Genomic DNA, 27,116 nt, shown 5'->3' with positions numbered 1-27,116 from the left:
TGGGGGCTGATATCTATATTAAAACAAAAAAAAAAAAAATTTACCTGAAACAGCATGTGATGCAGGGTACCCAGGGAGTGAGAGTACTGGATTTGCTAATAGTATGAGAAGATGTATGCATAATTGAAGTAGCTACTCTGCCTATGATTGGGGAAAGTGACTATGTAGTCCTCTCTCTTGGGGATTGCTAATATATGTAGAACTACAAAGCTGACAATCATAATAAACTTAGGCTGTTTAAAGTAGCGTTATGATGAAATAAACTACAAGGAAAGAATGTCAGCAGTACATGGGAAATGGTGACGGTTGTATGAGGGAAGAGTATCAGAAGGATGAATCAAGTCAGAGTTAAGTGGATAAGCATCATATAGCAGGAGCTGCAAAAAAAAAAAGAAAATGCTGTGTAGGAAATATGAAGTAAAAGGTAATCAGTATGCCCATGAATACAAAGCAGCAAGAAGGTTAGGTATAGTTTCCTTCTTCATCTTTCCATCCACTGTGGGATATAGGCCTCTCCTTGTTTCTACTGTCCTTAGCTAATGTCCAGTAACTCATATCAAGCCACTGCAGATCATCTTTCCATCTTGATCTTTGGTGACTTTTCCCTCTCTTGGTATCCACTCAGTCTGTCTTGTTTCATCTGTTAACTACTAGTGTGGCCAGCCTATCTCCATTTACATGCTTTGCAATTCTTCAAGTATCTTTTACCCTAGTTGTCTCTCCAATTCTATTACTTCTATCCCCTTTTTTGTCATGTTCAGTATGCTTCTCTCTGAATAACAAAAAAAGGGGTCCCACACATACATACATACATGCATGCAAACACACACACACACACACACACACACACACACACACACACACACACACACACACACACACACACACACACACACACACACACACACAACAATCTCTTTTCTTGTTTTTTAGTCATTGCACATATTTCTCACTCTTGGCATTTCCATAGCTTTTGATTGTGTCTGACATCAAAGCCTGCTAAACAAGCTGTCATCCTTTGGTCTACTACCTGCCACCCTCTGTAAATAGGTTGCTAGCTTGCTTTTTGGCTATTCACTATGTCATTGTTGATTGCTTCCTCTCTAAGCTTCACTAGCAATACAAGGGTACTACCTCAGGGCTCTACCCTATCACTTACCCTCTTTCTCATAAATGACCTACTCTCAATCACCACTAATCTTATCACTATGTCATTGTTGATTGCTTCCTCTCTAAGCTTCACCAGCAATACAAGGGTACTACCTCAGGGCTCTACCCTATCACTTACCCTCTTTCTCATAAATGACCTACTCTCAATCACCACTAATCTTATCCACAGCTTTGCTGAGACAATAGTACTCTTCATTCATCCTACTCATTTCATAAACCATGTAGTGCACAAATATCCCAAATATCAAGGTCCATCTACAAATAGTGCCTTAAACATTGACCTACCTACTATCTTAATAGGGTAAAGACAATCTCCTTGGAGGTATCAGGAATAATAATAATATTCCATATTGCCAAAACACAGTCTTACCTCTTCTTTCACAAAAGAAATCTCAGCTCAAATTCCCTTACCAATAGTAATACACAGATCACTAGACAAGACCAGATCAGATTTCTCTCTGCTTGGACTAAAAATCACCTCTAGCCTCTGCTGGTACAAACATGTCTCAACCCAGAGCTTCCTCAGCATCCAAAAAACTAGACATTCTATAACTAAGATGAAAAGCCAAACGGCTATTTTTTTCTGGCGAGGTTGATAAGTTAAGGGGATAAAAATCCCTTATTGTTTTTCAGCCAGTAAGTGAAACTAAGATCGAAAACTACGATCTGTAACGTTTCATGCCGACGAACTGTCGGCGTATCCAAGCGAAAGTGACCACTTGGTAGTGCCACACCACGGCAACTCGTTGCAAAGGTGGAGCAAGATCTCTCACTGTTCTTGATATTTTCTCATAATGTAAAACACACAGCTCTTAGGAGATGTAGTACTGTTTTACATTATGAGGAGAGGTCACTACCCAGACTGGTTTCAACCTTTTTTGAGGTCTCATCAGTGAGTAGCTAGACCTAGAATAGAATATCAGAGTTTAAGTGAAAAGAACTTACATATACTTTTGCTATACGATTGCCAGAAAGGTGTGTCACTATATTATATTATAACATAGTATAACTAAGATGAAAAGCCAAACGGCTATTTTTTTCTGGCAAGGTTGATAAGTTAAGGGGATAAAAATCCCTTATTGTTTTGGTGTGGCACTACCAAGTGGTCACTTTCGCTTGGATACGCCGACAGTTCGTCGGCATGAAACGTTACAGATCGTAGTTTTCGATCTTAGTTTCACTTACTGGCTGAAAAACAATAAGGGATTTTTATCCCCTTAACTTATCAACCTCGCCAAAAAAAAAAAAAAAAAAATAGCTGTTTGGCTTTTCATCTTAGTTATACTATGTTATAATATAATATAGTGACACACCTTTCTGGCAATCGTATAGCAAAAGTATATGTAAGTTCTTTTCACTTAAACTCTGATATTCTATTCTAGGTCTAGCTATTCACTGATGAGACCTCAAAAAAGGTTGAAACCGGTCTGGGTAGTGACCTCTCCTCATAATGTAAAACAGTACTACATCTCCTAAGAGCTGTGTGTTTTACATTATGAGAAAATATCAAGAACAGTGAGGGATCTTGCTCCACCTTTGCAATGAGTTGCCGTGGTGTGGCACTACCAAGTGGTCACTTTCGCTTGAATACGCCGACAGTTCGTCGGCATGAAACGTTACAGATCGTAGTTTTCGATCTTAGTTTCACTTACTGGCTGAAAAACAATAAGGGATTTTTATCCCCTTAACTTAACTAGGCATTCTCTTTCATTCAAAATGCTATTTTACACACAACCAACTCTCAACAAAATACAAATCCCACATTTGCCCATGCTTAGAATACCACTCACATGTTTAAGGGTGGAACATCTAAAACTTCTCTTTAAATTCTTGACACTATCCAGAGGAGAGCAATTTAGCTCATGATTCCTTTCCTTTCTCACAGAAGCAGTGTTTCAGCACTTTCTCTCTATTTTAAAGATACTTCAATGGTTATTGCTCCAATGAACTGGCAAACCATCATTCTTCCATTTTTTGTTGCACTCCTTTACAGTGCAACTTTAAACACACCAAACCTGCTTTTTTTTCTTCCTCTTTTATTTCATCTATCTCTGTCCTCTGGAACAGTCTACTGTAAGAAGTACTTCCAAACAGCTACAACTTGCAACTGTTTAAAAAAAAAGTTAATAAACTCCTGTCTGACTCTTCGCCTCACCTGCACACCATACACAACACTGATGTGCTTATACATGAGGTCCTTCGACCTCTCATGTATAGGATCAATATATATATATATATATATATAAACAAACTAAAAACCATCCACAGGTAAACACTGGAATAAAGCATATATTAAATAGCTTTATTTTTAAACATATAGATAAATCTTCGAAGAGATAATCTTTATGCAGCCATTTATTTTTTTTTATCTTATTTTTCCTTAAAGCTAACTGTCTAAGGTAAATATAGTTATCCACAATTTCAATAAGATGATCTGCTAATTTTAGTTCAATATGATCCAAATTAGTCATTAATCCTGTTTCATTTATGTTTTTTATTTCTAAACCTTTTTTTCTGACTTTCTCTGTCAAGAATATTTAGCATTTCCTGCACTTCTTTATTTCTGTAAACAGAACAATGTCATCTACAAAATGTAAAAGAAGATTTCTTCCATAGTTTTCCCATGATACATTTCTAAAGAATTCTTGTAATGTACCAGAAAACAATTTGGGTGATACTGTATTCTCCTTGCTCTACTCATCTCTCAATGTCAAATTCCTTTCTTTAATCCTCATAACTATATACTGGCTGTTGAGTTCTGAAAGATGGTTTTTAATGATCTGATATATACTTTGCTTAGATGACGTGTTGGTTTTTGAGTTATTTATCATTTCTGATTGATAAAAAGAATCAAAATCTACACACACCAAAATATTCAGGAAGGTGATGTCCATACACTTTTTCTCTTTACTAGAATAATACCATCAGGCAGGACAAGGAAGAATTTTATAATGAATTAATAAATGTAAAGAGACAGAGTTCCAAATGAGAAGGAACAATTATAAAAGGATGTTTCATTTAGTTTGTGACCTGAAGCACAAGTTTAAGCCCAAATTGAATGTCATCAAAAACAGGAATGCAGCAGTGCTAACAGAAAAACTGGAAATCAAAAACAGATGGAAAGAAAACTGTGAGGAACTGTACAGCAGAAAGAATAAGGAAAATTTGGAGGAGCCCTCTTGCCACAAACATTTCAGATTTCAGTTTGGAATCTCCTCTGTTTAGTGCATGGGGTTGAAAGAGCAGTTAAACAGCTTAACAGCAACATGGCCTTGGGTGCATACCACTACATAGGAAGGGAGATATGAAGATTGCAAGAACTATAGAACTACTGTTTTAGTTTAATATATTATGCAAGCAAGATTTTATAAAGATCATTCTAAATAGGATTGAGGCCAAAGTTGAGGCAGCGATGCCTGAGGAACAAGCAGGTTTTAGGAAAGATAAGGATCTTCTGCCTTAGACAGACCATAGAAAAGTATAAAGAATTTAGACTCCCTATGGTAATGTGTTTCATAGACCACTCTAAAGCTTTTGACTGTGTTGGATGTGGAAGCTTGGAAAGCTGTGTTATGGAGTGATGAATCACACTATACCGTCTACCAAGCAGATGGACCATTGTGAGTGTGGCAGATGCTAAGTGAACATCTCTTACCACAGTGTGTAACCCGAACGATGAAATTCAGAGGTAGCAGTGTGATGGTATGGTCCCGTTTTTCTTGGTTTGGCCTTGGACCTCTGTTTGTGGTACCATGAATGATGAATTCCAAGAAGTATCTGCAATGCAATATTTCTTACTTTGTGGCATTTCTATGGACCTGACCATTGTCCCCTTCAGCAAGGCAATGCATCATGTCATAAGGCTGCTGTGTAACTGCGTGGTTTGTGGATATCAACAATCACACACTTAGCTGGCCTCCACAGAGCCCTGATCTCAACCCTACTGAATATTTGTGGGATGAACTGGAGCATCAGGTCAAGGGATGTCCTCCGTGCAACATTTCAGGACCTCATTACATGCCTACACAAAGAATGGTCCAAAATTCCCACTGATTACTATCATATGCTTGTGAAAAGTATGCCCTATAGGACTGCTGCAGTCATTGCAGTGAAAGGATGTCCTACATCTTATTAAAGTTATTGCAAAGATTGTTTGTTTCTCAAACTATGGTGCATGGTAAGGAGGGTTTTCAAAGTGAGTAAGTGGAAGAATGATTATGAAAGGTGTCAATGGTAGGAAAGTCACAGAAGCAGAAGAAATAGTTGGGTTGCTAAGTAATCACTTTGCAACTGTCCATCAATCAGTGGGAGATACTGCAGTTGCCAATGTGACAGAGAGTGATATGAGAACCGGGTTAAACTGGAGGTGCTCCGCTTACTGATAAATATCAATGTGAATACAGCAGTGAGATTGGATACATGCCAGCCCATATATTATGCAAATATGCAAGAGAACTGGCAGTGCATCTGACCAAACTGTTCAAGTCCCAGGCTCCAAGACAGAAGAAGCAAATTACAGACCAATTAATATCATAGAACAGTAATTAAAAACCACTGTTCTATGATACTAATATTGTAATAACAATACTAGTGTGAATAATAATAATAATAGTGGTTATAATAATAACCACTAGTATTGTAATAACAGTGTTGTAAAAGTTAGTTAAGGATAGAATTTATTATTATTATTACGTGACACCTCCAAGGAGTCCAAAGAATCATCGAGGGAGGGCACCAGCTCTACAATTTCTCCGTCTCCACCACTCATCCACCAACTACAGCAAACCCCGTCAACTACATCAATGCCATCTACTGTCCATCACTAGCACTAGTATTTTCACAGACAATCACAAACCACCGTATCCATGGTGGGATTTGAACCCACAGCTTTCAACTGAAGAGCAGCGGATACGCTAACCACTTGACCGGCATACAGGAATAGGTGGCTAGAAATATTGTGCTCTATGGTAGGCAGCAGTCCTGCTTTAGTACTTTGTACTCTGCAAAGGCATTTGAGAGAGCACCACATAGAAAACTGTCACATAAATTGAAACAAATGGAACAGATATGAAGCTAATGGCAAGAATAGGGAAGTGACTGGAAGACTAATCCAGAGAGTAATGCATGGTAGTATAGAATCCAGGAGAATCAGGGTGATTAGTAGAGTGCCTCAGAGCTCTATAATAGGGTTATTACTATGCAGTGTTGATGCATAGTAACACAGTTTGCTGATGATGCAAAACTGAGAAGGACAGATATTTAATAAAAGTGACATTCCCCCACCCCTTAGGATGATTTAAATTGGTGTGAAGAAAAGATAATAATCGTTAGTTTAATGTGGCAAAATGTAAGGATATACAGTTTAGGATGAAAATACACACTGCTTTTTAAATAAATATTATTATGATTCAGGTCTCCATAGAGTCAAAACTCATTGTGGTTGGCCCATTCTAGAAAACACAAAGTCTATCATACCACTCCTTGATCATTCGTGCTCTCACCACACTATCAGGTAATACATTAGATGGTTCAACCACCCTCCATGCATGAAAGAAACCACTCATCACATATTACATAACAATATTCTAGTAAATATATTATATTATTTATTTCATTTCATCTCAAATGTACTGCTATTTTTTTTTTTAAGTCCACTCTCTCATTAAGCAAACTTTCTCTGCAATCATTAACAGTGATTCTCTCTCTCTCCTCTTTTCTTCTTCCTATTTTTACAGGATATTCTATATTACCTGTATTTCTGTCCCCCCCCCCCCCATATATCATTCTCAGTTAACTAAGTTCCACTCATGACAATTATCCCTGAGTACATTGATCCAATAATATCACAAACCCAATTTCCTTATTTCTGAATCTTACTTTCTCTGAGATCATCCCACCAATACTATTTACCCTCACTGTTTTTTTAATGTGGTTCTCATCCATGAAAGGTTTATTTGTAAACCTATAGTACATTCTACTGTGGGCAGGTTAAGGATTTTTTTTGTTTTGTTTTTATTGATTTTATATATATATAATTTGTAGCTTTTGACTTATTTTTTATATAGTCTGGAAACCCTTCTCTAGATACCAACCATGGAACTTTTTTCAAGCCACTTCAGCTTTCTGATAAGCAGGGTGATGGTCTCACACCGTACGAAATTCATTTGCTATCTAAAGAGAATCACACTAATGAACTAAAGGTTTACAACCGTTCATGGATGGAAAGAAGTTTTAAAAAAATAAGTCCTAAAAAAAAAAGTCCACTCCACTTCCATAACTAACACTTACATCCATCTTTTAGTTACTTTTAGCTACCATGCTATTCTCTTTTTTAAAAAAAATACTCTCATTCTTTTCATTAATTCTTACATTCCATAAAAAAAATTCAGAGCATGTTCACTGGGAGAAAGTCCAATACACAACTCAAATTTGAGCTGCAACTTTCTTACTGATGATGTACTAGTGCCATGTGAAATCTTTCATTTTAAGTTTTTTTTTGAGAAGTTGAAGAAATGTAAATTGCAGTTTGGTGGAAAAGTAGAAAAGAGATGATATGACGGGCACTTTTAAGTTGGTGAGGAAGTTTTACCAGATTGATAGTGGAGAATTATATACAGAGTATGGGGGGGGGAAAGAGAGGATGAATAGGTCATCCCCAGAAGTTGTACAAGGTATGTGATGCGGAGTAAATTTTCTTATACGGAAGGGTGTAGATGAGTGGAAATTGTTGTCAAGTATTGTAAATATGAGATGCATGAGCTTAAGGTAAAATACAGCACACTCTTGAATGCGAGTCCATACTCATTTCTATTATTTTTAAAGCATCTCTGTTACTCGACCTGTTGAAAAGTGAACCTTCATTAGCAGTACCTACCAAAAATTAGTTTAAAAGCATTTACATGGATTGTCAATAATGTTTAACCTAATGCTTTGCTAACAATAATAGGATACTGGCGCAATAACTTTACTTCCACAATGTCAATACTTTGAAATCGGCGTTACGTTAGAAAAAATTTAGTGAAAATAAAATTCTCGAGTAGGTTGATGTTATATATTTCACTGGCATAATTCCCACCAAAACATTGGTACCCATCCTACTATTTATTCATTTAAAATCGTACAATTGTAATTTCGCTCATCGGAAGAACAAAAGTGATTGTACTGTTTATATAATTATATAAGAGTTAAGTACTGTCCCGAGAGGTAACATACCAGAAAAGCATCGTTATTATTATTATTCCATTATTATTTTTAAACTAATACAAAATTTCCACTCTTTAACATACGAAACCTAAAGACCTACAAACCGGCTTCGTTAAAATCATTGGCTGATAAATCAAATGCCATCTGGTGAGAAACGGAACAGGAAGTTATTTTAAAGTTTTTATGAAAAGTCATGGCGGCCAGTAGGCCTGGGTGCGGAAGTTTTGTAGGGATTTTGGAAGTTTTGTAAATATACACACCCAAAAAAATACAATAAAAATATACATATATACGCAAGTTTTTTTATACGTTCGAAATGGCTCTTTGGAATTCTGTATCCGATCGGGCCAAGTACGGTGTAGGTAAGTTTGCACTGTCAATTAATGATGCTCGTAGTATTTAATGTGAATGCAGTTACACTTAATACATGTGGTGCTGTTTATTATAGTGTACATAATGCAATTCTGCAACAGTGCTAAATTTATTAATCACTAGGTTAACAGTAAAAATGAACAGCAAAGAGATCTAAAGTGTGGCCAAAGCAAGACATCAATTGCTATGTAATTGACAGTTATGTTTGTGAACATTTAATTTTAGGATATAAGATTTTTAGAATAATTATAACACGTTTCTTCATAAATTTTATATAATTTGATAAACTGAAGTCATATTAATTTCATTCTGAGGATTGATATTTTACTTAGCACAGAAGATTTTCAGTTTTAGTTTTATTAATAACAAGAAACATCATAAATAGCTGTGTCAGATTTTAAATAATTAAAAAAAAAACTTAAATCTATACTAATTGCCCAAATTCTTAACCTGAATGAAATGTAACAAAAGTAGATAACAGTTTGGCTCCGGATGCTGTATAAATTAAGTTTGTATTATTCGCGTTCTATACAGTAATGCGACAAATTAAAAAGGATGTAAGTAGGGCAAGTATAGTATCCCTTTTCAAAAGTTATTCCTTTGTGAACACAACCAGGAGTTATGTTGAACGAGTACAACTGTAGATTAAATATCACAATTATTATATAAAATGCGAGTGGTTAGCATATCCACTCTTCAGTCAAAAGGCTGGGGGTTCGAATCTCCCTGTGAGCATGGATGTTTGTGATTATCTATTAATGAAAATGCTAGTGTGGTGGTGGGCAGTAGATGGTGTAAATGATATAGCTTGCTTAGTTGGTGGAGACAGAGAGTTGTTTGAGTAGATGTCCTCCCTCGATGAGTCTCAGGACTCCTTGGAAGTGTCATGTAATAATAATAATAATAGACTTACCTCTTTAGTCTTATAAATGTATAAAAATCGTGTCTTATAAAAGTTACGTTTTTATTGGATATAATTTGTTTTTACAGTAATCGTCATGAAGCCAGCAGACTTTTTGTGGAAGGCCCACTAACTAGCAACATATCTCTCATTGAACGCTGAAGTTTTTTGCACCCTTTGCATTTACAGTGCATTCCACTTACCTGCTACTTTTAACTCTCAATTTAAAAAAAATTTACTCTTCATACTCTTCTTCATCAAACCTTTCCACAACTTAGCAACTCCATATTGCTGTTGGAAGAAAATTGGGATGTTGCACCTTTCCATTGAAAAGGACCTGAATTCAGTTCTCATCATGACGAGAGGAATCTTTGTATGGATTTTTTTCAATTGAAGGCGAGTTAGCTGATCTCATGTGAAGGTAGCAGGCTTTTTTCTCTTAGAAACTTAGGTTTTTCATCCTGCATCCAGACAAATTGGTCATACAAACAATTTACAGGCATATAATAATAATAATGACAACTTCCATGAATGACCTCTCATTCTTCCCCTTCTAACGTTCCATAATTTTTTTTATAATTCCCTCCATATTAACCTGTTTTCACCCCTTTTCCTCTTATCCACCATGGTCTCAATCTGCATTTCATCAACCTCTCTGCGCAACTGACATTTCAGTCATGTTATTGCTTTCATAATTTATTCTGGATCCTTTCTACAGTTTCCATATCGCAATGAAAACTAGATGACCAAATTTGAGCATAATAATCCATGTGTGGTCTTACCATATCCAGAAGCATCACCACTACTCTCATCCCTGTCCCTACTTGTCATAGTATTATAAGTATAATGTGCAGCCTTTGCAATACTTGCAGTGTGCCCACAGAGCTTTAGCACATTGTCATCCACCACACCAAGATCCTGAATCTGTTCTACTTCCTGAAGTACAGTTCCACCAATACACTACACAGCCTTATATCTCTGCACTCCAAAGTGTAGCACTTATATTTATTAATAATAAAACTACAACCTCACTTCCCTGTTCAAGCTTAAAAGTCTATTCAGATCTTCCTGAAGAAAATTGACATCAGCAATACTTCTTATAATTTTCCCCAACTTTGTATTGTCAGCAAACATTTGAAGATCCTAGTCAGTTGGCATGAAATATCATTAATCTATAAACTAAGCAAGAACCCAAGAGCCCAAAGGCATGTCACTGTTAACTTTTCTCTTCTGAGACAATGTTCCGACATATGCCTGCTATCATTGTTCACAGTCAATCATCATCTGACAAATTTATTATCTACTTCCATCTTCTACAGTTTATACACCAACTTGTTACTTGGCCAAGTCCAAGAATATTACTGTATATGAATCTCCCTTATCTAACACATTTGTCATCTTATCATGAAATATAAGAAGACTGCTAAAATAAGATGTACTCTTTATAAACCCTGCTCACCCAATAGAGAATCCTATGTCCATCAACTTCTATTCTTGTATTCTGTTCCTAACCACTTTCTCCATTACCCTGACCACAACCGTAGATATACTGACTGGTCTATAATTGGAAACTCATTTTGATTTTGAAACTGGTCTATAATTGGAAACACATAGAACCATGCTTATGAAGTGGTGCTATTTCGTCTTCTTTCCATTCTTTAGTAACATTTCCCACTACAAGACTAGCCGGCCTGGTTGGCCGAATGGTCAGCGTATCCGCTCTCCAACCAAAAGGTTGCTGGCTTGAATCCTGCTGTGGGCATGGATGTTTGTGATTGTCTGTGAAAATACTAGTGATGGTGGACAGTAAATGCCGTTGGTGTAGATGATGTGGTTCAATGTAGTTGGAGGATTGAGTGTTGAAGATGGAGTTGTAGAGCAAGTGACCTCCTTCGATGAGTCTGGGACTCCCTGGAGGTGTCAAGTAATAATAATAATAATTAAATAACTAGGTTGGTGGTATAGCTAACTCTTTTGCACATTCTTTAAAAATATGCTTTGATATGTCATCCTTTCCCATATCCTTATTAACATCTTACCCATGCAACACCTGATATATCTCTGATTCTTTAACCCTGAATTCCTTTAATATAGTATTTATCTCCCTTCTACATTGAACTTGTATTGTATATGTAATAATACAGTTTCATTGTACATATTAAAAAATCATATGCACATTAAACTACAGTTCTGTAAACATCATTAATAGAGATGATGATTTTTGCAAACTCAGAAAACATCTTGTCTTGGTGGTATAACAGATTATAGGATGTAAGCAGTACATGGTCAAATGAAGTGTGAGAAAACATATCAGACTGTGTACTCAGAATGAAAAGGATAAGACATTTGGGAGCAAGAGGTGTTTAGAAAAGAAAATCCAGTTGTAATGGGAAATTAGTCAAGCAGGCCAAACGAAATTCCAAGAATTCTTTTATGTGATGATTAAAAAAAAAAAAAGGACAATGATCATGGAAGGATAATTTCAATGAATTGATAGTGGGACATTGACAGAAGCAAAAGAAATATTTGAATTACTATCTGATCAGTTTTGATTGCTGTCTCATTGCAGAGGATCCATGTACCCATGCAAAAAAAAAAAAAAAGAAAAAAAAAGTTCACTAAGCCTTAAACCCACACAGTTTCCACACTTGGCATATTCTAGCCACTCTTCATGCAGACTTACTCCTCACTCCCTTGCTCACACTTTTTCTTTTTCTTCTGCCTTTCTCTCTCCACTCTCTGAAAAATCTGTTAATCTGGTAGCAACCCCTCATCACCAACTTACATGTCTCAGTCATATCCCTCTCCTTCTCTATTCTCAAATCTCAGCAAATTGTACTCCCTTAATCTGTCTTTATATATCAGATTCAAGAGGCATAATGTTGACTTGGTGAATCTTCTCTGGACACAAATATATCCTTATCCTCTTGAAAAGCACTTGAATTCATTTGACATCAGAAGTCTGGAGAAATTACTTCTTGGTATGAGACTTAATGCAGAGAGTCAGGGAACCAAATCATCAAGGGAGGAATGAGGGAAAATGTGTGTGAAAGTTCAGCCATGGTATACAAACGTGATAAAGATATAAATGCCTTTGAACATGGTTATGTATGTAGTGAAGGATTGGAAAAATATGCTTTGGGTTCGGACCTTTTAAGTATGTCTGGAGAGGGAAAAGAGAAAATTCTAGAACAAGACCAAATACATTGCGTATCTAATTATAAGAATAGGCTAGGTCGTAATTTATTATGTCTATACACAATGCCAGGAGCATTAGAAACAAAGGGGTTGAGTTTGTTGCTTTATTAAATACGATGTGGCCTAAGATTGTTGGCATTAGTGAAACCTGGCTATCAGAATTAGATATGGTAAGTGGGATTGAGTGTAATGGATATACTATTTTTAGGAATGACAGATGATTTAGGAGAGGAGGAAGATTGCTACTAATGATATCAGATGACTTAAGTCCAATTAGGGTAGAAATACAAAAAAACAACGATCGTAACAATGTCCCATGTAGTGATGAGTTTTAGTCTATTTGGTGTGGAGTGGAGGTTAACAGAATGAAATACAGGTATTCCTTGCTTAACGTGGATTTGATTATCACAGCGAAATTAATTGCAGCAATCCTTTGATATACGCGGCAAGAGTTTTGATTAACATGCCTTTAAATTTACCATGCAAAATAATGCTCATGCCACGAGGCTGCTCGCCTCGTGGTCATCCAAATTCTCTTAATGATCTATGTAAGAATGTGAAAGTTTTATTTTTCCCACCAAATACAACATCATTGTTACAACCTATGGACATGGGAGTCATTGTAACTTTCAAAGCCTATTTTCTTAAAAAGACGTTCTCGAAGGGAGTAGAAACAACAATGGGAGAAAATGCGATTATGCTCCACGAATTTTGGAAAAAATTTATCATTAAACACGCAATTGAGAACATTCGTGACTTGTGGAAGCAAGTGTCTTCTAGTTGCATGAAAGTTGTTTGGAATAACCTTCTGCCAGAATGCACTAATGACTTAGGTTGTTTTCAAACTTCTGTGAACAACATGGTCAAAGAAATCGTTTCAATTGGTGAAGATCTCGGTTTTGATGATGTTGATGCAGAAGATGTTAAAGAATTATTCAATTCAAATTCAAAAGATTTCAGTGACAGCGATCTTCTTGAAATTGAATAATGCACATATGAAGACAACGAACAAATGGAATGTGAAGATGAGGTTCCAAAGGAAATAACAATCAAAGAACTGGATGGAATATTTCGCAGTTTAGAATCGCTTAAGCAATAAGTAATGGATATGGATCCGATGTTAATCGGAGAATGCTTGTTTGCCGAGGTCTGGAGAGTCAATTTGCTTGTTATTGTAGAATTTATGCCAATAAGAAAAAACTAAAACTGTTCAAATGACTCTTTATAACTTCTTTGATTAAAAAAATGGCAATAACTAATGTAGGTACAAGTATTTACTAAACATTTACTTTACATTCATTTTTTATATTTCTTAAAAGAGTACCATATAAGATGAACTATTAGTATAGTAATCGATCAGGGACGAATTGTACTTTTTACTATTGATTATTAGATTTGATTAACACGATTTGGATATATGTGGTAACATCGAGGGATTAATTAACCCCGTTAATCGAGGGATACCTGTATATGGTGGGATGTTGCTACAGACCTGGCAGTTCAGTTTGCAGGGGACGAAGAAATGCATTGCCAATTTACCCTTTGGGTACCAAGTGAATGATCATTATGGGTGACTTTAATTTTCCAAACATTGATTGGGTAGAAGAAAAATCTCATGATCAGAAAGAACAGGAATTTTTTGAATTGTTGCGAGATAACTTTCTCAAGCAGCATGTGAAAGAAGGAACTCGAGGTCTAAAAAGTGTTGGATTTGTTCATAGCATCAGAAGGGATCTCTGTCAAGAATATGACTATTTTACCACCAATTGGTGACAGTGATCATGCTGCTCTTTCTTGGGAAGTATCTACTTGTATTGAAGCTCCGATTAAATCAGGCTACATGCTAAATTACAAAGCTGGAAATTATGATCAACTTAGAAGAATACTATCTTTGGTCCCATGGTATCAGTTACTGAATGGAAAAAATGTCAGCAATGCATGGGAATCTTTGAAAAAGTGCTTGAATGAGGCGGTATCTCAACGTATCCCTAGTGTCCGAAGAATAAATAGGTTGGGAGTGAAGTGGATGTGCAGCCTTATTAAGCTAGAGATCCACAAGAAGAAGATGATGTGGAAAGAATATCATGAGAATAAGACTGAGAGAAATTATGAAATATATAAAGCTCAGGCCAGAAAAGTAACCAGTATTGTGAGAAAAGCTAAAACGGAGTATGAGAAGAAATTGGCCATGCAAGCTAAAGGCAATCCAAAAGAATTTTATTGTTATGTTGCAAGCAAAAGAAAGAATGAATGTGGAAAATAACTTTATTGAATGCAGATGGTACATGAGTGTCGAAAGCTAAGGAGATTGTTCAGTTAATGAGTGCTCACTAAGTGCTCACTTCATACAACATAGCAGTAGCAGGTGCTACTGCTATGTTGTATGAAGAGTTAGAGGTTCATGAAAATGAGGTTGAAAAGCTCTTGCATAACCTGGATAAGAATTTGTCAATAGGGACAGATGGAATATCTGCCCATTTGTTAAAGGAATGTTCAGCTGAATTGGCTAGGCCTTTTACACATTTGTATAACTTGAGTCTCAGCTCTGGAATGATACCACAGGAATAGAAGGAATGTATGATAATTCCATTGCAGAAGGGTGGTGCAAAAACTGATGTGTGTAACTACTGACCTATTAGTATCTCTGGTGTGGTAGTGAAGATTTTAGAGAAGTTGGTAAGAACTCGCATACAGAAATGGATAGACAAGCATTCTATACTCTGCAGGGAACAGCATGGGTTTACTAAAGGAAGGTCATATTTTATAACAATGTTACAGCCAAGTTGGATAAAGGGAATGGATACACTATGATAATGTTGGATTTTTCTAAGGCATTTGATAGGCTGTTGTGTAAATGGGATTGGAACATAATCTATTGACTTGGATCAGGGGATGGTTGACAGACAGATATCAAAAAAGTGTTATACAGTGGGTGTGAATCTGCCAGATTTAAGGTAACCAGTGGTGTACCTCAGGGTTCAGTCCTTGGGGCATTATTGTTCAATCTATACATTAATAACATCAAGCAGGGTCTATCATCAGATTTGCAATTATTTGCTGATGATATGAAGATAGGCAGGGCAATCAGGGATGCTACTGATATTCAGCAATTACAAAATGATTTGGATAGACTGGAAATCTGGGCAAACGAAAATGGCTGTCAGTTTAATGTTAGTAAGTGTAAAGTTATGCTCTTTGGCATGATTAGAGATCCAGCGGCATATTATATTAGCGGGGTTATGCTACAAGAAATGGAAGAGGTAAGGGATCTTGGTATATTGGTGGATAAGAATTTAAAGTTCAAAGGTCACTTAGCAAAAGTTGCAAATACAACTCAGAGGATAATTGCTATGTTGAAGCAAACCTTGACATCAAGGATAAGGAAGTAATTTTGCCCCTTTATATGGCTTTGATAAGACCACACTGATTACTGTGTGCAGATTTGGTCCTCCCAGGTTTTAAGGGGATAAAGAAGCTGTGGAAAGGGTGCAAAAAGAAGAGTTACAAAGATTATATCCAGATTATGGGATTTAGATTATGAGGACAGATTGCGAGTGTGGATTACAGACTGGTTAACAGGAGAAAGAGGGATGATATGATAGACGTCTATAAATTTTTGAATGGGTGTTATAGCATTTCAACTGATGAAATTTTTCGTTATATGAAGGTGGGGAGAGAACATGGGGGCATCCATGGAAGTTAAATTTATTTGCAGTCAAGAAAGGGGTAAGAGCTAGGTTTTTCTCCCAGAGAGGTGAGTGGAATAATTTGTCCTTACAGGTAGTGAGTGCATCTAGTGTGAATGAATTCAAGGGTAGGGATGATAGCTGGGTTGAGTAATTTACAGCCTCCCTCAATAAGTCCTTGACTCCCTGGAGGTCTCAGATAATAATAATAATAAAAACCAGGTGGCCAGATCAGTGCACACGCACACACACACAAGTACTTCCATGTGGCCTCATCAAGACTTTATACAAAAGAACTATAACTTCTTTTTTTTTGCATGTCAAGATCTTCCTCAGCATTGCCATAATCTGTCGCAGCGTTCTCACAATTGAGCAATATCACCCTAACTTCAAGTCTCTGTCCACTACCATTGTCATCCACCACCGATCTTTCATCTCTTCTATATTCAATGGAATTTTCTCGTTAAGTATGCTCTGCATACAATTATTACCTACATACACCTACCTACCAAGTTGCAAGACCTTACACTTTGCAACATTAAACTGATTGCTCGACTCACTTGCTCCCCCATATGTTCTATTCAGATCCGCATAGGTCTTCCCAACTTTGCATAATCAGCACACCTTGATCTGTCTCCAGGTCCCAATATTTTTAACATGCTAGTTAAACAATAATGGTTCAAACTGATCTTTGCAGTACACTGCAAAAGAGAAAGGTCACTGGCAATGACCTTCCTCTTTTGGAATATCACTTCTCTTCATATAACCTGATACCTATGTGATAGCCAATTGCCTATCCTACTCACTTATCTGTCATACATTCCCATCTTTTCTAGTTTAGTTACTAACTTGTCATATGGCAGTCTTTCAAAGGCCTTTAAAAAAATCCAAGTGCACCACTACAGTAATGCCCCACCTTATAAAGCTTTGCTTTTCGATAATCCATTCATGTGACTTCAATTATCACCAGTGCCCATTTATATGATGTCACATTTGCTCATGTGACAGTTTTAGCATGATTCTGCCATGAATCAATCAATGTAAAGTTATTTCACTGTTTGGTGATTTGCTGCAGATTATTGACTATTATTTTATTGTTGTTAATAATGGCAGATAAAAATGAGCCATTATCACTAAGATTAGAATTGTTAATTATAGTGACAATGGTGTATCAGACTTTGAGATAGGTGACAGGCTAAACTTCCCTCGCACTACTATAGTTACAGTTTTTAAAAACAAAGTTCTTAATGAAGTGAAAATTGCTATACCAGTTAATACTACAGTTATTAAAAAAAATTTTTTTTAATTATTTTTTTTTTGTTTTTACATAGTCTGGAACCCTGCTCTAGAGACCAAACATGGAACTTTTCTAAGCCGCTTCAGGCTTCCAGTACGTGAGGCACTGGACTTTCAGCAGGCAATGAAGTTCATCTCCCACCTAAAGACAATCACAAATGTCCATGCCCATGGTGGGATTTGAACCCACAGCCTGTTGGTTGGAGAATAGATATGCTAATCACTCATCCATTGATAGATATATGTTATTAAAAGATTCAGGGATACTTATGAACCTAAGGAGATATTGCAGTGTATCTGTAATATGCAGAGGTATCAGGAAAGAACATTGCTAAGGCACTGTTTCCTGCTTTTTGTATTGGTTAGCTTTAATTGGCCAAAATTATAACCAGAGAAAGAAATTGTTACAGAAATACACTGTAAAAGGGATATTATATTTTCAGGGAGGATAGAAAGAGAGAATAGGACCAGAGAAGGAATATTGCTAATGATTGCAGAAGGTTTGTAAAGGTAGAGTTGGTGAATGCATTGCATTTGATGTGAAATAAAAGCCAGTAGAACAAAATATATATCTGATTGCCATTATAAGTCAGAGGAGCAAAAGGAGATGCAGATGACATTTATCAGCAAATTAGCATAGTGAGCACATCCCAAGCAATAATCAGGGTAGACTTCAATTGTGGAGAGACATAGTCTGGAAATTAAGGTAAAAGGAAATGACATTTATGCAGCAGTTGTGGGAGAGACTCTCAAACTCCAGGCACTTTCTAACAGCATGTGGAATGTACCTGGGCCCTTTGAGAGTATTGGATTTGCTTATAGCAATAGTGTATATGTGTTCATAATCAAGGTAATCACTCTGCTTGAGGGAAGTGATCGTACAGTTTTGACCTGAGAAATGGCTAAGCACATGGAATTTTGAATTAAAAAATAGTTATATGTTGAACTACAATGTTTGTAATTATGACCATGGTGAGGAAGGCAAAATCAGATTATGAGAGAAAATTAGTTTATAATGCAGAAGGAAATCCCAATGATTGAGTTATTTCTTTTTCTATGTGGTGATTAACAGGAAGAATGATTATGGATGGGAATGAGGTGAAAAAAGAAGATATCGTTGAAATACCGAATGATCATTTTTCAAGTGTATAACCACCATTTGGAGATAGTGCTGCGACTGATGCAACAAGAATTGATATGACAATAGAGATAAACAAAGCAGAGCTGTCTAGGATATAAAGAAATTTGATATTAATGTGATTTAAGATAGTAAGAAGTAGATTTATTTAGAAACATATCTGTTATATTAGATGAGATATCATCTCATGTTTTAACAGGCAGTGCAAGAGAAATGGCAGTGCTGAGACTTAATTAAATGGGCGAGATAGTTCTACTACATAAAGAGACTCCAAGACATCTGAGGTATCTCAAGACTGGTGATTAAGGGCAGAATTCAGGAATGGCTAGCTAATAATCCTCTATGGCAGTGGTCGGAAACCTTTTTAACATGAAGGGCACAATACTGCGAGTGCCATGATGCTCGCAAGTTCTGTGTTGCCGACTCCTCCTGATTTAAATAATTAAACTTAAAATTACAATTGGCATGAATGGTTTTGAAATACATACAAAAATTTTGAAATATGTACATACATCTTCAAGGCCCACCCTTCTTTGGGTTGTGGGGGCAATAGCTGCAAGAGGAACTTCCAATGGTCACGATCCTCTGCCACCAAGCTCAGGTGTTCTGGTGGGATTCTCAAACGTGTCCACCCAAGGTTTTGGATATAATCTATCCAGCAAGTCCTTGGCCTTCCACGTGGCCTCCCACCCTCTGGCTTGGCAAAGAGGGCCTGCTGAGGGAGCCTCTCTTGTGGCATTCTGACCAGATGCCCATACCAACGTAACTGTGATCTCTCAACATGGAGAAGCAGCGGTTGAGTATTGAGGGTTTCCTGAATTGCAGAGCTTCTGACTCTGTCGAGTCTTGTCAGCCTCGCAACCCCTCGAAGGAACCTCATTTCAGTCGCTTGGATTCGTGTCTGCATTCTTTCGGTTATTACCCAACTCTCATGACCATACGTGAGGATGGGGACATAGACTGTATTAAAGACAGCCAGCTTTGCCTTCTGGCTTAACTCCCACTTCAATACTACCAAACGGCCAAGCTCCTGCAATATTGAGCTTGCTAAGCCAATTCGAGTATCTAGCTCTACGTCCCATTTTCCATCATTCGTGAATATGGACCCAAGGTATTTAAACTTCTCCACCTGCCTCATTGGGACTCCACTTACATGTTGAGTGCACTAGGATGGTTGTCTTGAGACCACAAATGTTTCAGTTTTGGCCACACTGATCTTCATTCTGGCGTCTGCATGAACAGCTACAAACCTATTCAAGGTCTGCTGGAGGTCATCTGTGGAAGAGCTAAGCAGAACTAGGTCATCTGCAAAAAGCAGACGTCCAATGCTACATCTTCCAATTCTGACACACTCGCTGCCTCGGTTGTGCCTATCAATCCAGTCCATAAATATTATGAAAAGGAGGGGTGACAGAACACACCCTTGGCAGAGGCCAACGGAGACTGTGAAAGGTTCAGACTTTGTGCTGTTTACCCTGATACAAAACTCTGGGCACTCATACAGGGACTTGATGGCAGCTAATAGTTGGCTATCCACTCCATACTCCTGCACTACTTGCCGAAGCTTATCCCGAGGAACCCGGTCATATGCCTTCTCCAAGTCCACAAAACATGTGTAGACATTCTTGGCATATTCCCAAGATTTCTCAAAGACTTGCCTTAAAGTGAAGATTTGGTCAGTTGTGCTTCTACCAGGATGAAAGCCACATTGTTCTTCTTGGAACTTTGACTCAACTATGCTCCTGCACCGTCTTTCCAAGCACTTAGCATACACTTTCCCAGGCAGGCTGAGCAGAGAGATGCCATGATAGTTACGGCAGTCCTTCTGGTCTCCCTTCTTGAATACTGGTATTATTATGCCTGTCTGCCATTGCTTTGGTGCTCGCCCAGATATATAAGCAGCCTGACACACTCGAGTTAGCCAGAGAACACCGTCTCGATTTAAGGCGTTTAGCATTTCGGGCCGAATTTCATCATCGCCAGCAGCCTTGCCCGATTTTAGTGATTTTATTGCTAAATGGACCTCTTCTGCTGTGAGACTAGTCATTGCCCCGATCTGCACCTCTTGGATGTCCACAACTGCTGGGCCACCCGGGTTAAGAAGGCTCTCAAAGTATTCCCTCCATCTGTGGAGGATATCCTTCTCGGTTGTTAAAAGTGCATCATCAGAGGCCTTAATTGCCCTTGCTGTGCACGATTTCCTCCCTTGAAGGCAGCAGATGGTCTGCCAGAATACTTTGTTTGCATTTGCATAGGATGAGTCTAGTCTTTCTCCAAAGGATTCCCAAGCCTTCTGCTTTGCTGTCTTTACTGCCTTAGCAGCAGCTTTTCGTGCCTCAACATACCGCAAACGCATCTCAGGTGATGACTTGACCCTAAGCCATGTTAGGTAGGACTCCTTTTTTGCCCGAACAGTTTTTTGGACTTCTTGGTTCCACCAAGGTGTCCTTTTCTCACTGCCCATTGCCACGCCGAGCCACTTTCTGCCACAGCATGAGAGTGCAGAGGCAGTGACAGTTGTTCTGAACAGCTTCCACTCCTCCTCAACATCTGCAGTATGCTTGGGAATCTCTTTGAACCTGGAGGAAATGTCATCTACAAAATTCTTCCTCACAACCTCATTTTCCAATGGCTACCATTTCACGCAATATAGCTGCTTAGGCCTACCAGCGTTCATGGTAGCATCTGGTTTCTGAAGCCATAGAGTGCACACAACACGGTGGTGGTCAGTTGACAGTTCTGCCCTCTCTTCTCACACGAACGTCCAACACTGAGGAAAATAGATCTGCTGAGACTATAAAGAAGTCAATCAGAGACCTTTGTTCTAGTGTATCCCTGTACCAGGTATACACTAGAACAAAGGAACTATGGACTTCTTGGTGCTGGATGAAGGTATTCATTATGGACAAGCTGTTAGTACGGTAGAAGTCCAATAATTTCAATCCATTCGCATTAAGGTCAGAGGCGCCGTTCCTCCCAACCACACCCCTCCATGTCTGGTCATCTGTTCCAACATGTGCATTGAAGTCACCCATTAGCAGGACTGATTCCATGTCTGCCACCCTATCAAAAGCAGCATCCACTTCCTCTAGGAAGGCTGAGTAGTCTGACTCCAGATTAGGTGCATAGGCTTGCACCACAGCCAAATCATGGTTTTTCATCTGAAGCCTTAACACACATACCCATTTCCCCCAATGGGATCCACTCAGCAACACAGTCTGACAGCTGGGGGCTTGTGAGTATCCCCACACCTGCCTGAGCAGACATTGTCAGGCTCACACCAGAGTAGTAGAGCTTCCACCCCTTATCCAAGTCGACAGTTCCAGAGCCTCTCCTCTTGGTCGAAGAAAGCCCGACTAAGTCTAGCCGATAGCGCTTGGCTTCCTCGACCAGTTCCAACTCCTCCCCTGTCAGAGAGAAGATGTTCCAGTTGCCTAAAGCCATAGTCTGGTGTCGTTGTCATTGCCATTTCCGTCCTTTTGCAGAACCATATCTTTGCACTGCCCCTAAACACCTCCCCAAATAGGTATTGGGCCCATTGATGGAGTTTCCTCTAGCAGAGTGCTGAGAAGTGGTGTCTAAGGGAGACTGTAACATATTTTTCGAACAGGTCCCTCTGCCTAAAACCCCGAACGCTTTCCTTGGTAACCTGCACGACGGATGATGCAGTATGAACATTTTTTGATGGCCTGATCATGCGACAGTGTTTGATAATGTCCTGTTAGCACAAGACGAAATGACACAGCAAAATAAGAAAGATTCTCCTTGAATACTCTAATAGGATTCAGGGGAAGGAGCGAGAAGAAAGAAAGAAGCATGGGAGGAAGAGGAGGGACCAGTCTACAGATAATAAAACAGATGTATATTACATGAAGTACGGCATGGTCCAGCATCAGGTACCTCGGGTTTGCCACGCCCGTACTCACTAAAGTGAGCCCCTGGTTTTGAAATGTCTTTCTATATTACTTTTTTCAAAAATAGCTACACTATTATTGCACAATAAACAAATACATTAGAATACTAATAGAAGAGTTTTCTTCTCACTTTCATATGAAGAGTGCAATTTTATATTGCGCCCTTCATATTAAAAAGGTTGCTGACCTCTGCAGGATGTGCTTTACATTTATGGAAAATACTAAGGAAAGAGATCTGGAGCTTGTTCCACCTTTACTACGAGTTGCCCATAAGGCACTACTTATGCTTGCATCCCCAAACTTTTAGTTTCTATATATTTGCCATGAAACTGTTGTAGTTTCTATATTCGGCTATGAAATAATGTTGGATTCAATATTTATTATACATGTCCCTCTAGAAGATGTGCTTTACATTAATGGAAAATACTAAGGAAAGAGGTCTGGAGCTTGCTCTACCTTTTACTACGAGTTGCCCATAACGCACTACTTATGCTTGCATCCGCCATAACTTTTAGTTTCTATATATTCGGCACGAAACTCTTGTAGTTTCTATATTCGGCTATGAAATAATGTTCGATTCAATATTTATCATACATGTCTCTCTAGAAGATGTGCTTTACATTTATGGAAAATTCTAAGGAAAGAGGTCTGGCACTCGCTCTTCCTTTACTATGAGTTGCCCATAAGGCACTACTTATGCTTGCATCCGCCGAAACTTTTAGTTTTTATATATTCGGCACGAAACTCTTGTAGTTTCTATATTCAGCTATGAAATAATGTTGGATTCAATATTTATCATATATGTCCCTCTAGAAGATGTGCTTTACATTTATGGAAAATACTAAGGAAAGAGGTCTGGAACTTGCTCCACCTTTACTACGAGTTGCCCATAAGGCACTACTTATGCTTGCATCCCCAAACTTTTAGTTTATATATATTCGGCACGAAACTCTTGTGGTTTCTATATTCGGCTATGAAATAATGTTGGATTCAGTGTTGGTGTCACAGTGTTTTTTCATTATTTTCTTGCACTTTAGCACATACTAGTAATGAATGTATCTCTCAGATATACTGCGATCTACGCTGCAAAATTACCACTGCAAGCTCCAAAGCAGTTTACAATAATTTCTCTGAGGGCACACTAAAAATTCACTGCGGGCACTGCGTTGCTGATCCCTGCTCTACGGAGAAGATGCAAAATACTCTTAGTAAAATACTTGCTTTCTGTAAATTGACAACTGAGTTCATTAAGGGAAATGGATAAACTATGATATTGCAGAAATTTGTGAAGGTATAACTATACTGCATAGAACACTGTTATAAGTTAGGAGCAAATGGGGATGGACAGACATCAAAGAGTCGTATATGGTGGAGTTGAATCAGTTAGATTTGTAGTCAGTGGTGTGTGTCACAGGTGTGCCAATTATCCTTAGGAAAAGGATACTTATGTTAGAAGTATAACGGAGCTTCTCCATTAAACATTGGCCAGCCCGGTTGGCTGGGTGGCTAGCATACCCACTCTCCAACCAATAGGTCACGGGTTTGAATCTTGCTGCAGGCATGGATGTTTGTGATTTGTCTTATCATGTGTACTGCTATAGCAAAAGCTTTTTTTTTAACATCTACTTGATAAAGTCTCTTTCATGACTTAAAGGGGTTTGAAACAGGCCAGGCTACACGTCAACTGGAATCAAGGCCAGTGGTGGATGATATTGTTTACAGGTGAGTCTCAATTTGCTTCAGAAAGCAGGGACAAATTATCCCTTTAATATCTGTGAAAGAGAAAGAGACACTATGGTGGAGGCATCGTGATGGTTTAGGGAGGCTGGTGGGTGGATGCACCGACTTGTATTTGTTTCATAGCAAAACCATGAATGCTACATTATTAAAACACTTAAGGAATTGAACAATGTAGTTAAGGATATAAAGTAAATATTACTTTAATAAATATTTTTTCCGATATTTCGGCAACATCACGTTGCCATCTTTTAAAGGAACTTACAAAAAAAGGCACGTGCACGCAGGTACTACAAACACAGTAACTGGGAATGAAGAGATGAAGCTATTGTTCTCCTAAAAGTCCTGATGGTGCCCTCTAGCGGGCTAAGTAGGTGTTCTTAGTCGTTGGGTTGAAGGTCTGCTGATGTAAGCCTCCCAAATTTGGGGCAGTCACATACAACCAAATTTGTTGAGGTTTGGAGAATTTCTTAGGGCTGAGGCTGATTCCATAAATAGTCCTTCGAATTTGTATTTGCTACGATTTATTACTGTAGCTTTCTTCCACCGTATTCTGTGGCATGTATCCAGAGCATGGTCCGCAAGACCAGAATGGCTGTACTTGTGAAACCGGATGTAGTCCTTGTGTTCAGAAATTCTGATATTCGCTGTCCTGCCTGTTTACAGAACTGAAAGCTATGTGGCGATAGCTTTCAGTTCTGTCTGCTGGCTTACCTGGTTTTAACACTGCAATGATTTTTGTCCTTTTAAATTCTTTAGGAACGCTGCCACTTTCAAGTATATCGTTAAAGAACTTAGCCAGCCACGATCTTGCATTAGGTCCACAGTACATCAGGAATTCGTTATGAATATTGTCAAATCCAGGAGCCTTCCTCATTTTGATGTTTTGAAGCGCCAAGGATATTTCCTCACAGGGAAAAAGGCAAAGAGAATTGTTAATTCTTTTGAGTTACAGACTTCACAGCCTTTAGTTTGCACTTTACCTCTTTAGTATGTTCTTTATCTATCGGAGCTCTAGAAAGTGAAACAATCTGATTCGGATCGACAAGAGGAGATTTCTTTGGTACAGAGGGGCTTGAGCCAAGGTTTTTAAGTAGCGACCAAGCTTTTCTACTAGAGTATTTGAAATCTATGCTTTCAATTATTTGAATCCGCTTTTCCCTACAGGCAGTGTTGAGACTATGGAGCAGTTCTTCTCCTATCTCAGGATCCTTACTTTCAAGGAATTCCCGATACAGGGATTCGCTTTCACTGGTCCATCCAGGCACGTATTCTTTTCGGTAGCCTCGAGGAATGTGTATTTTTGCCTCCGCTATAACTACTCCAGTAAACCATGTATAGTTTTTTGTAAGTTGGGGGAATTCTTCTAAGGCATGCGTCTAGATCCTCAGTGAAGTTTTCCCAGTCGGCTTTTTGGAAATTCCATCTTGGTCTAGGAAATGATGTTATCACTGGAATTTGTGCTCCTAATTCCATAAAGATGGGACAGTACTGGCTATTTGGAAAAACCTCAAGAATATGTCTGAAAGTCTGTAGAGGCTGATTTTCACTATCAGTGGAGATGAATGTCAAATCTGGGTTATATTCCTTATTCCAGGCTCTTGATTTAAAGGTACCTTTTTCCTTGACATCAAAATCCAAGTGAAGACGGTGTTGATCTGCCCATTCAGCTAATATTTCCCCATTTTGATCATTTCGATCGTATTTCCAAGAAGTATGATGACTGTTGAAGTCTCCAGAGTACACTGTTGGGTGAGAGTATGTCTGTAGAACATCAATTGGCCAAACAGTTGCAGGTGGTTTATATACATTCACAATCATAATGTCCCCTATTTTAACAGCGATCTTATAGATTTCGTCATCAGTCGAAGAAGAAATCAGCACAGCATTCTCAAGACATTTCGGGCATATGTTATGTTGCCGTAGTTACGACTGTAAGTAATCTCGAGAATGTCGTAGCCAGGGATTATTGCTCTAGATTTAACTTGATCTTCAGTTTCGATATGTGATTCTTGAATGAGAAGTTGATCGACATTTTTTTTCTCATAGAAGTTTAGAAAGACATTGACATTTTGATACGCTAATACCCTCAACATTTAGCGAGAAGATACAGATATTATGTCCAATATTCCTTATCAGCTGGTTCGAAGAAGAACCGTTGTGAAGGTTTTGAGTTTCCATGTGTAAGTATGGTCAGGAGATTGCACAATGATCTGGCCGCCAGTCGCTCTAGCTCTTTAGCATGACCCAGGGTGCACCACGAGGAGGCGAGCTAGAATTGCAGCCCAGTCTTTTAGATGGATGAGTGGAATTGCCATTTTAATGTAAAATAGCAATTCCACTCATTTGAATCACCTAATTCATGCAAGTTGTTGCACTTTTACAAAGCAGAACTGTAAAACTGTAAACTATTAATTTAAAGTTAAATTTAAGTTTAAATTCAATTTAAATTAAATTAAATTCTAATTTAATTTTTATTAAAAGCAGTTTATGTGACTTGC

General features: G+C 38.1%; 2 protein-coding genes across 8 annotated transcripts in view; one reads left to right on the top strand and one right to left on the bottom strand.

Moving 5' to 3' along the window:
• The window catches only part of LOC150107294 (cilia- and flagella-associated protein 206), a 330,352-nt gene extending 321,887 nt beyond the window's left edge, over positions 1–8,465 (bottom strand). For all 6 annotated transcript variants that reach the window (XM_090391143.1, XM_090391149.1, XM_090391147.1 and 3 more), the window contains exon 1: positions 8,383–8,465. The gene's annotated coding sequence lies outside the window, so the exon portion shown is untranslated. The remainder of the gene's footprint in view (positions 1–8,382) is intronic.
• Positions 8,466–8,602: 137 nt separating this feature from the next.
• Positions 8,603–27,116, top strand: part of mbc (dedicator of cytokinesis protein myoblast city) — a 643,249-nt gene continuing 624,735 nt past the window's right edge. For both annotated transcript variants that reach the window (XM_090391142.1, XM_090391141.1), the window contains exon 1: positions 8,603–8,735. In XM_090391142.1, coding sequence (XP_090247268.1) covers positions 8,690–8,735 — 46 coding nt within the window. In that variant the 5' untranslated portion in view covers positions 8,603–8,689. The remainder of the gene's footprint in view (positions 8,736–27,116) is intronic.

This window comes from Typopeltis vanoorti, chromosome 4 (assembly GCF_054136105.1).
Source record: "Typopeltis vanoorti isolate ZY-2024b chromosome 4, IOZ_Tvanoo_1.0, whole genome shotgun sequence".
NCBI lineage: Eukaryota > Metazoa > Arthropoda > Arachnida > Uropygi > Thelyphonidae > Typopeltis > Typopeltis vanoorti.
This window is presented reverse-complemented; position numbering and strand designations above follow the sequence as displayed.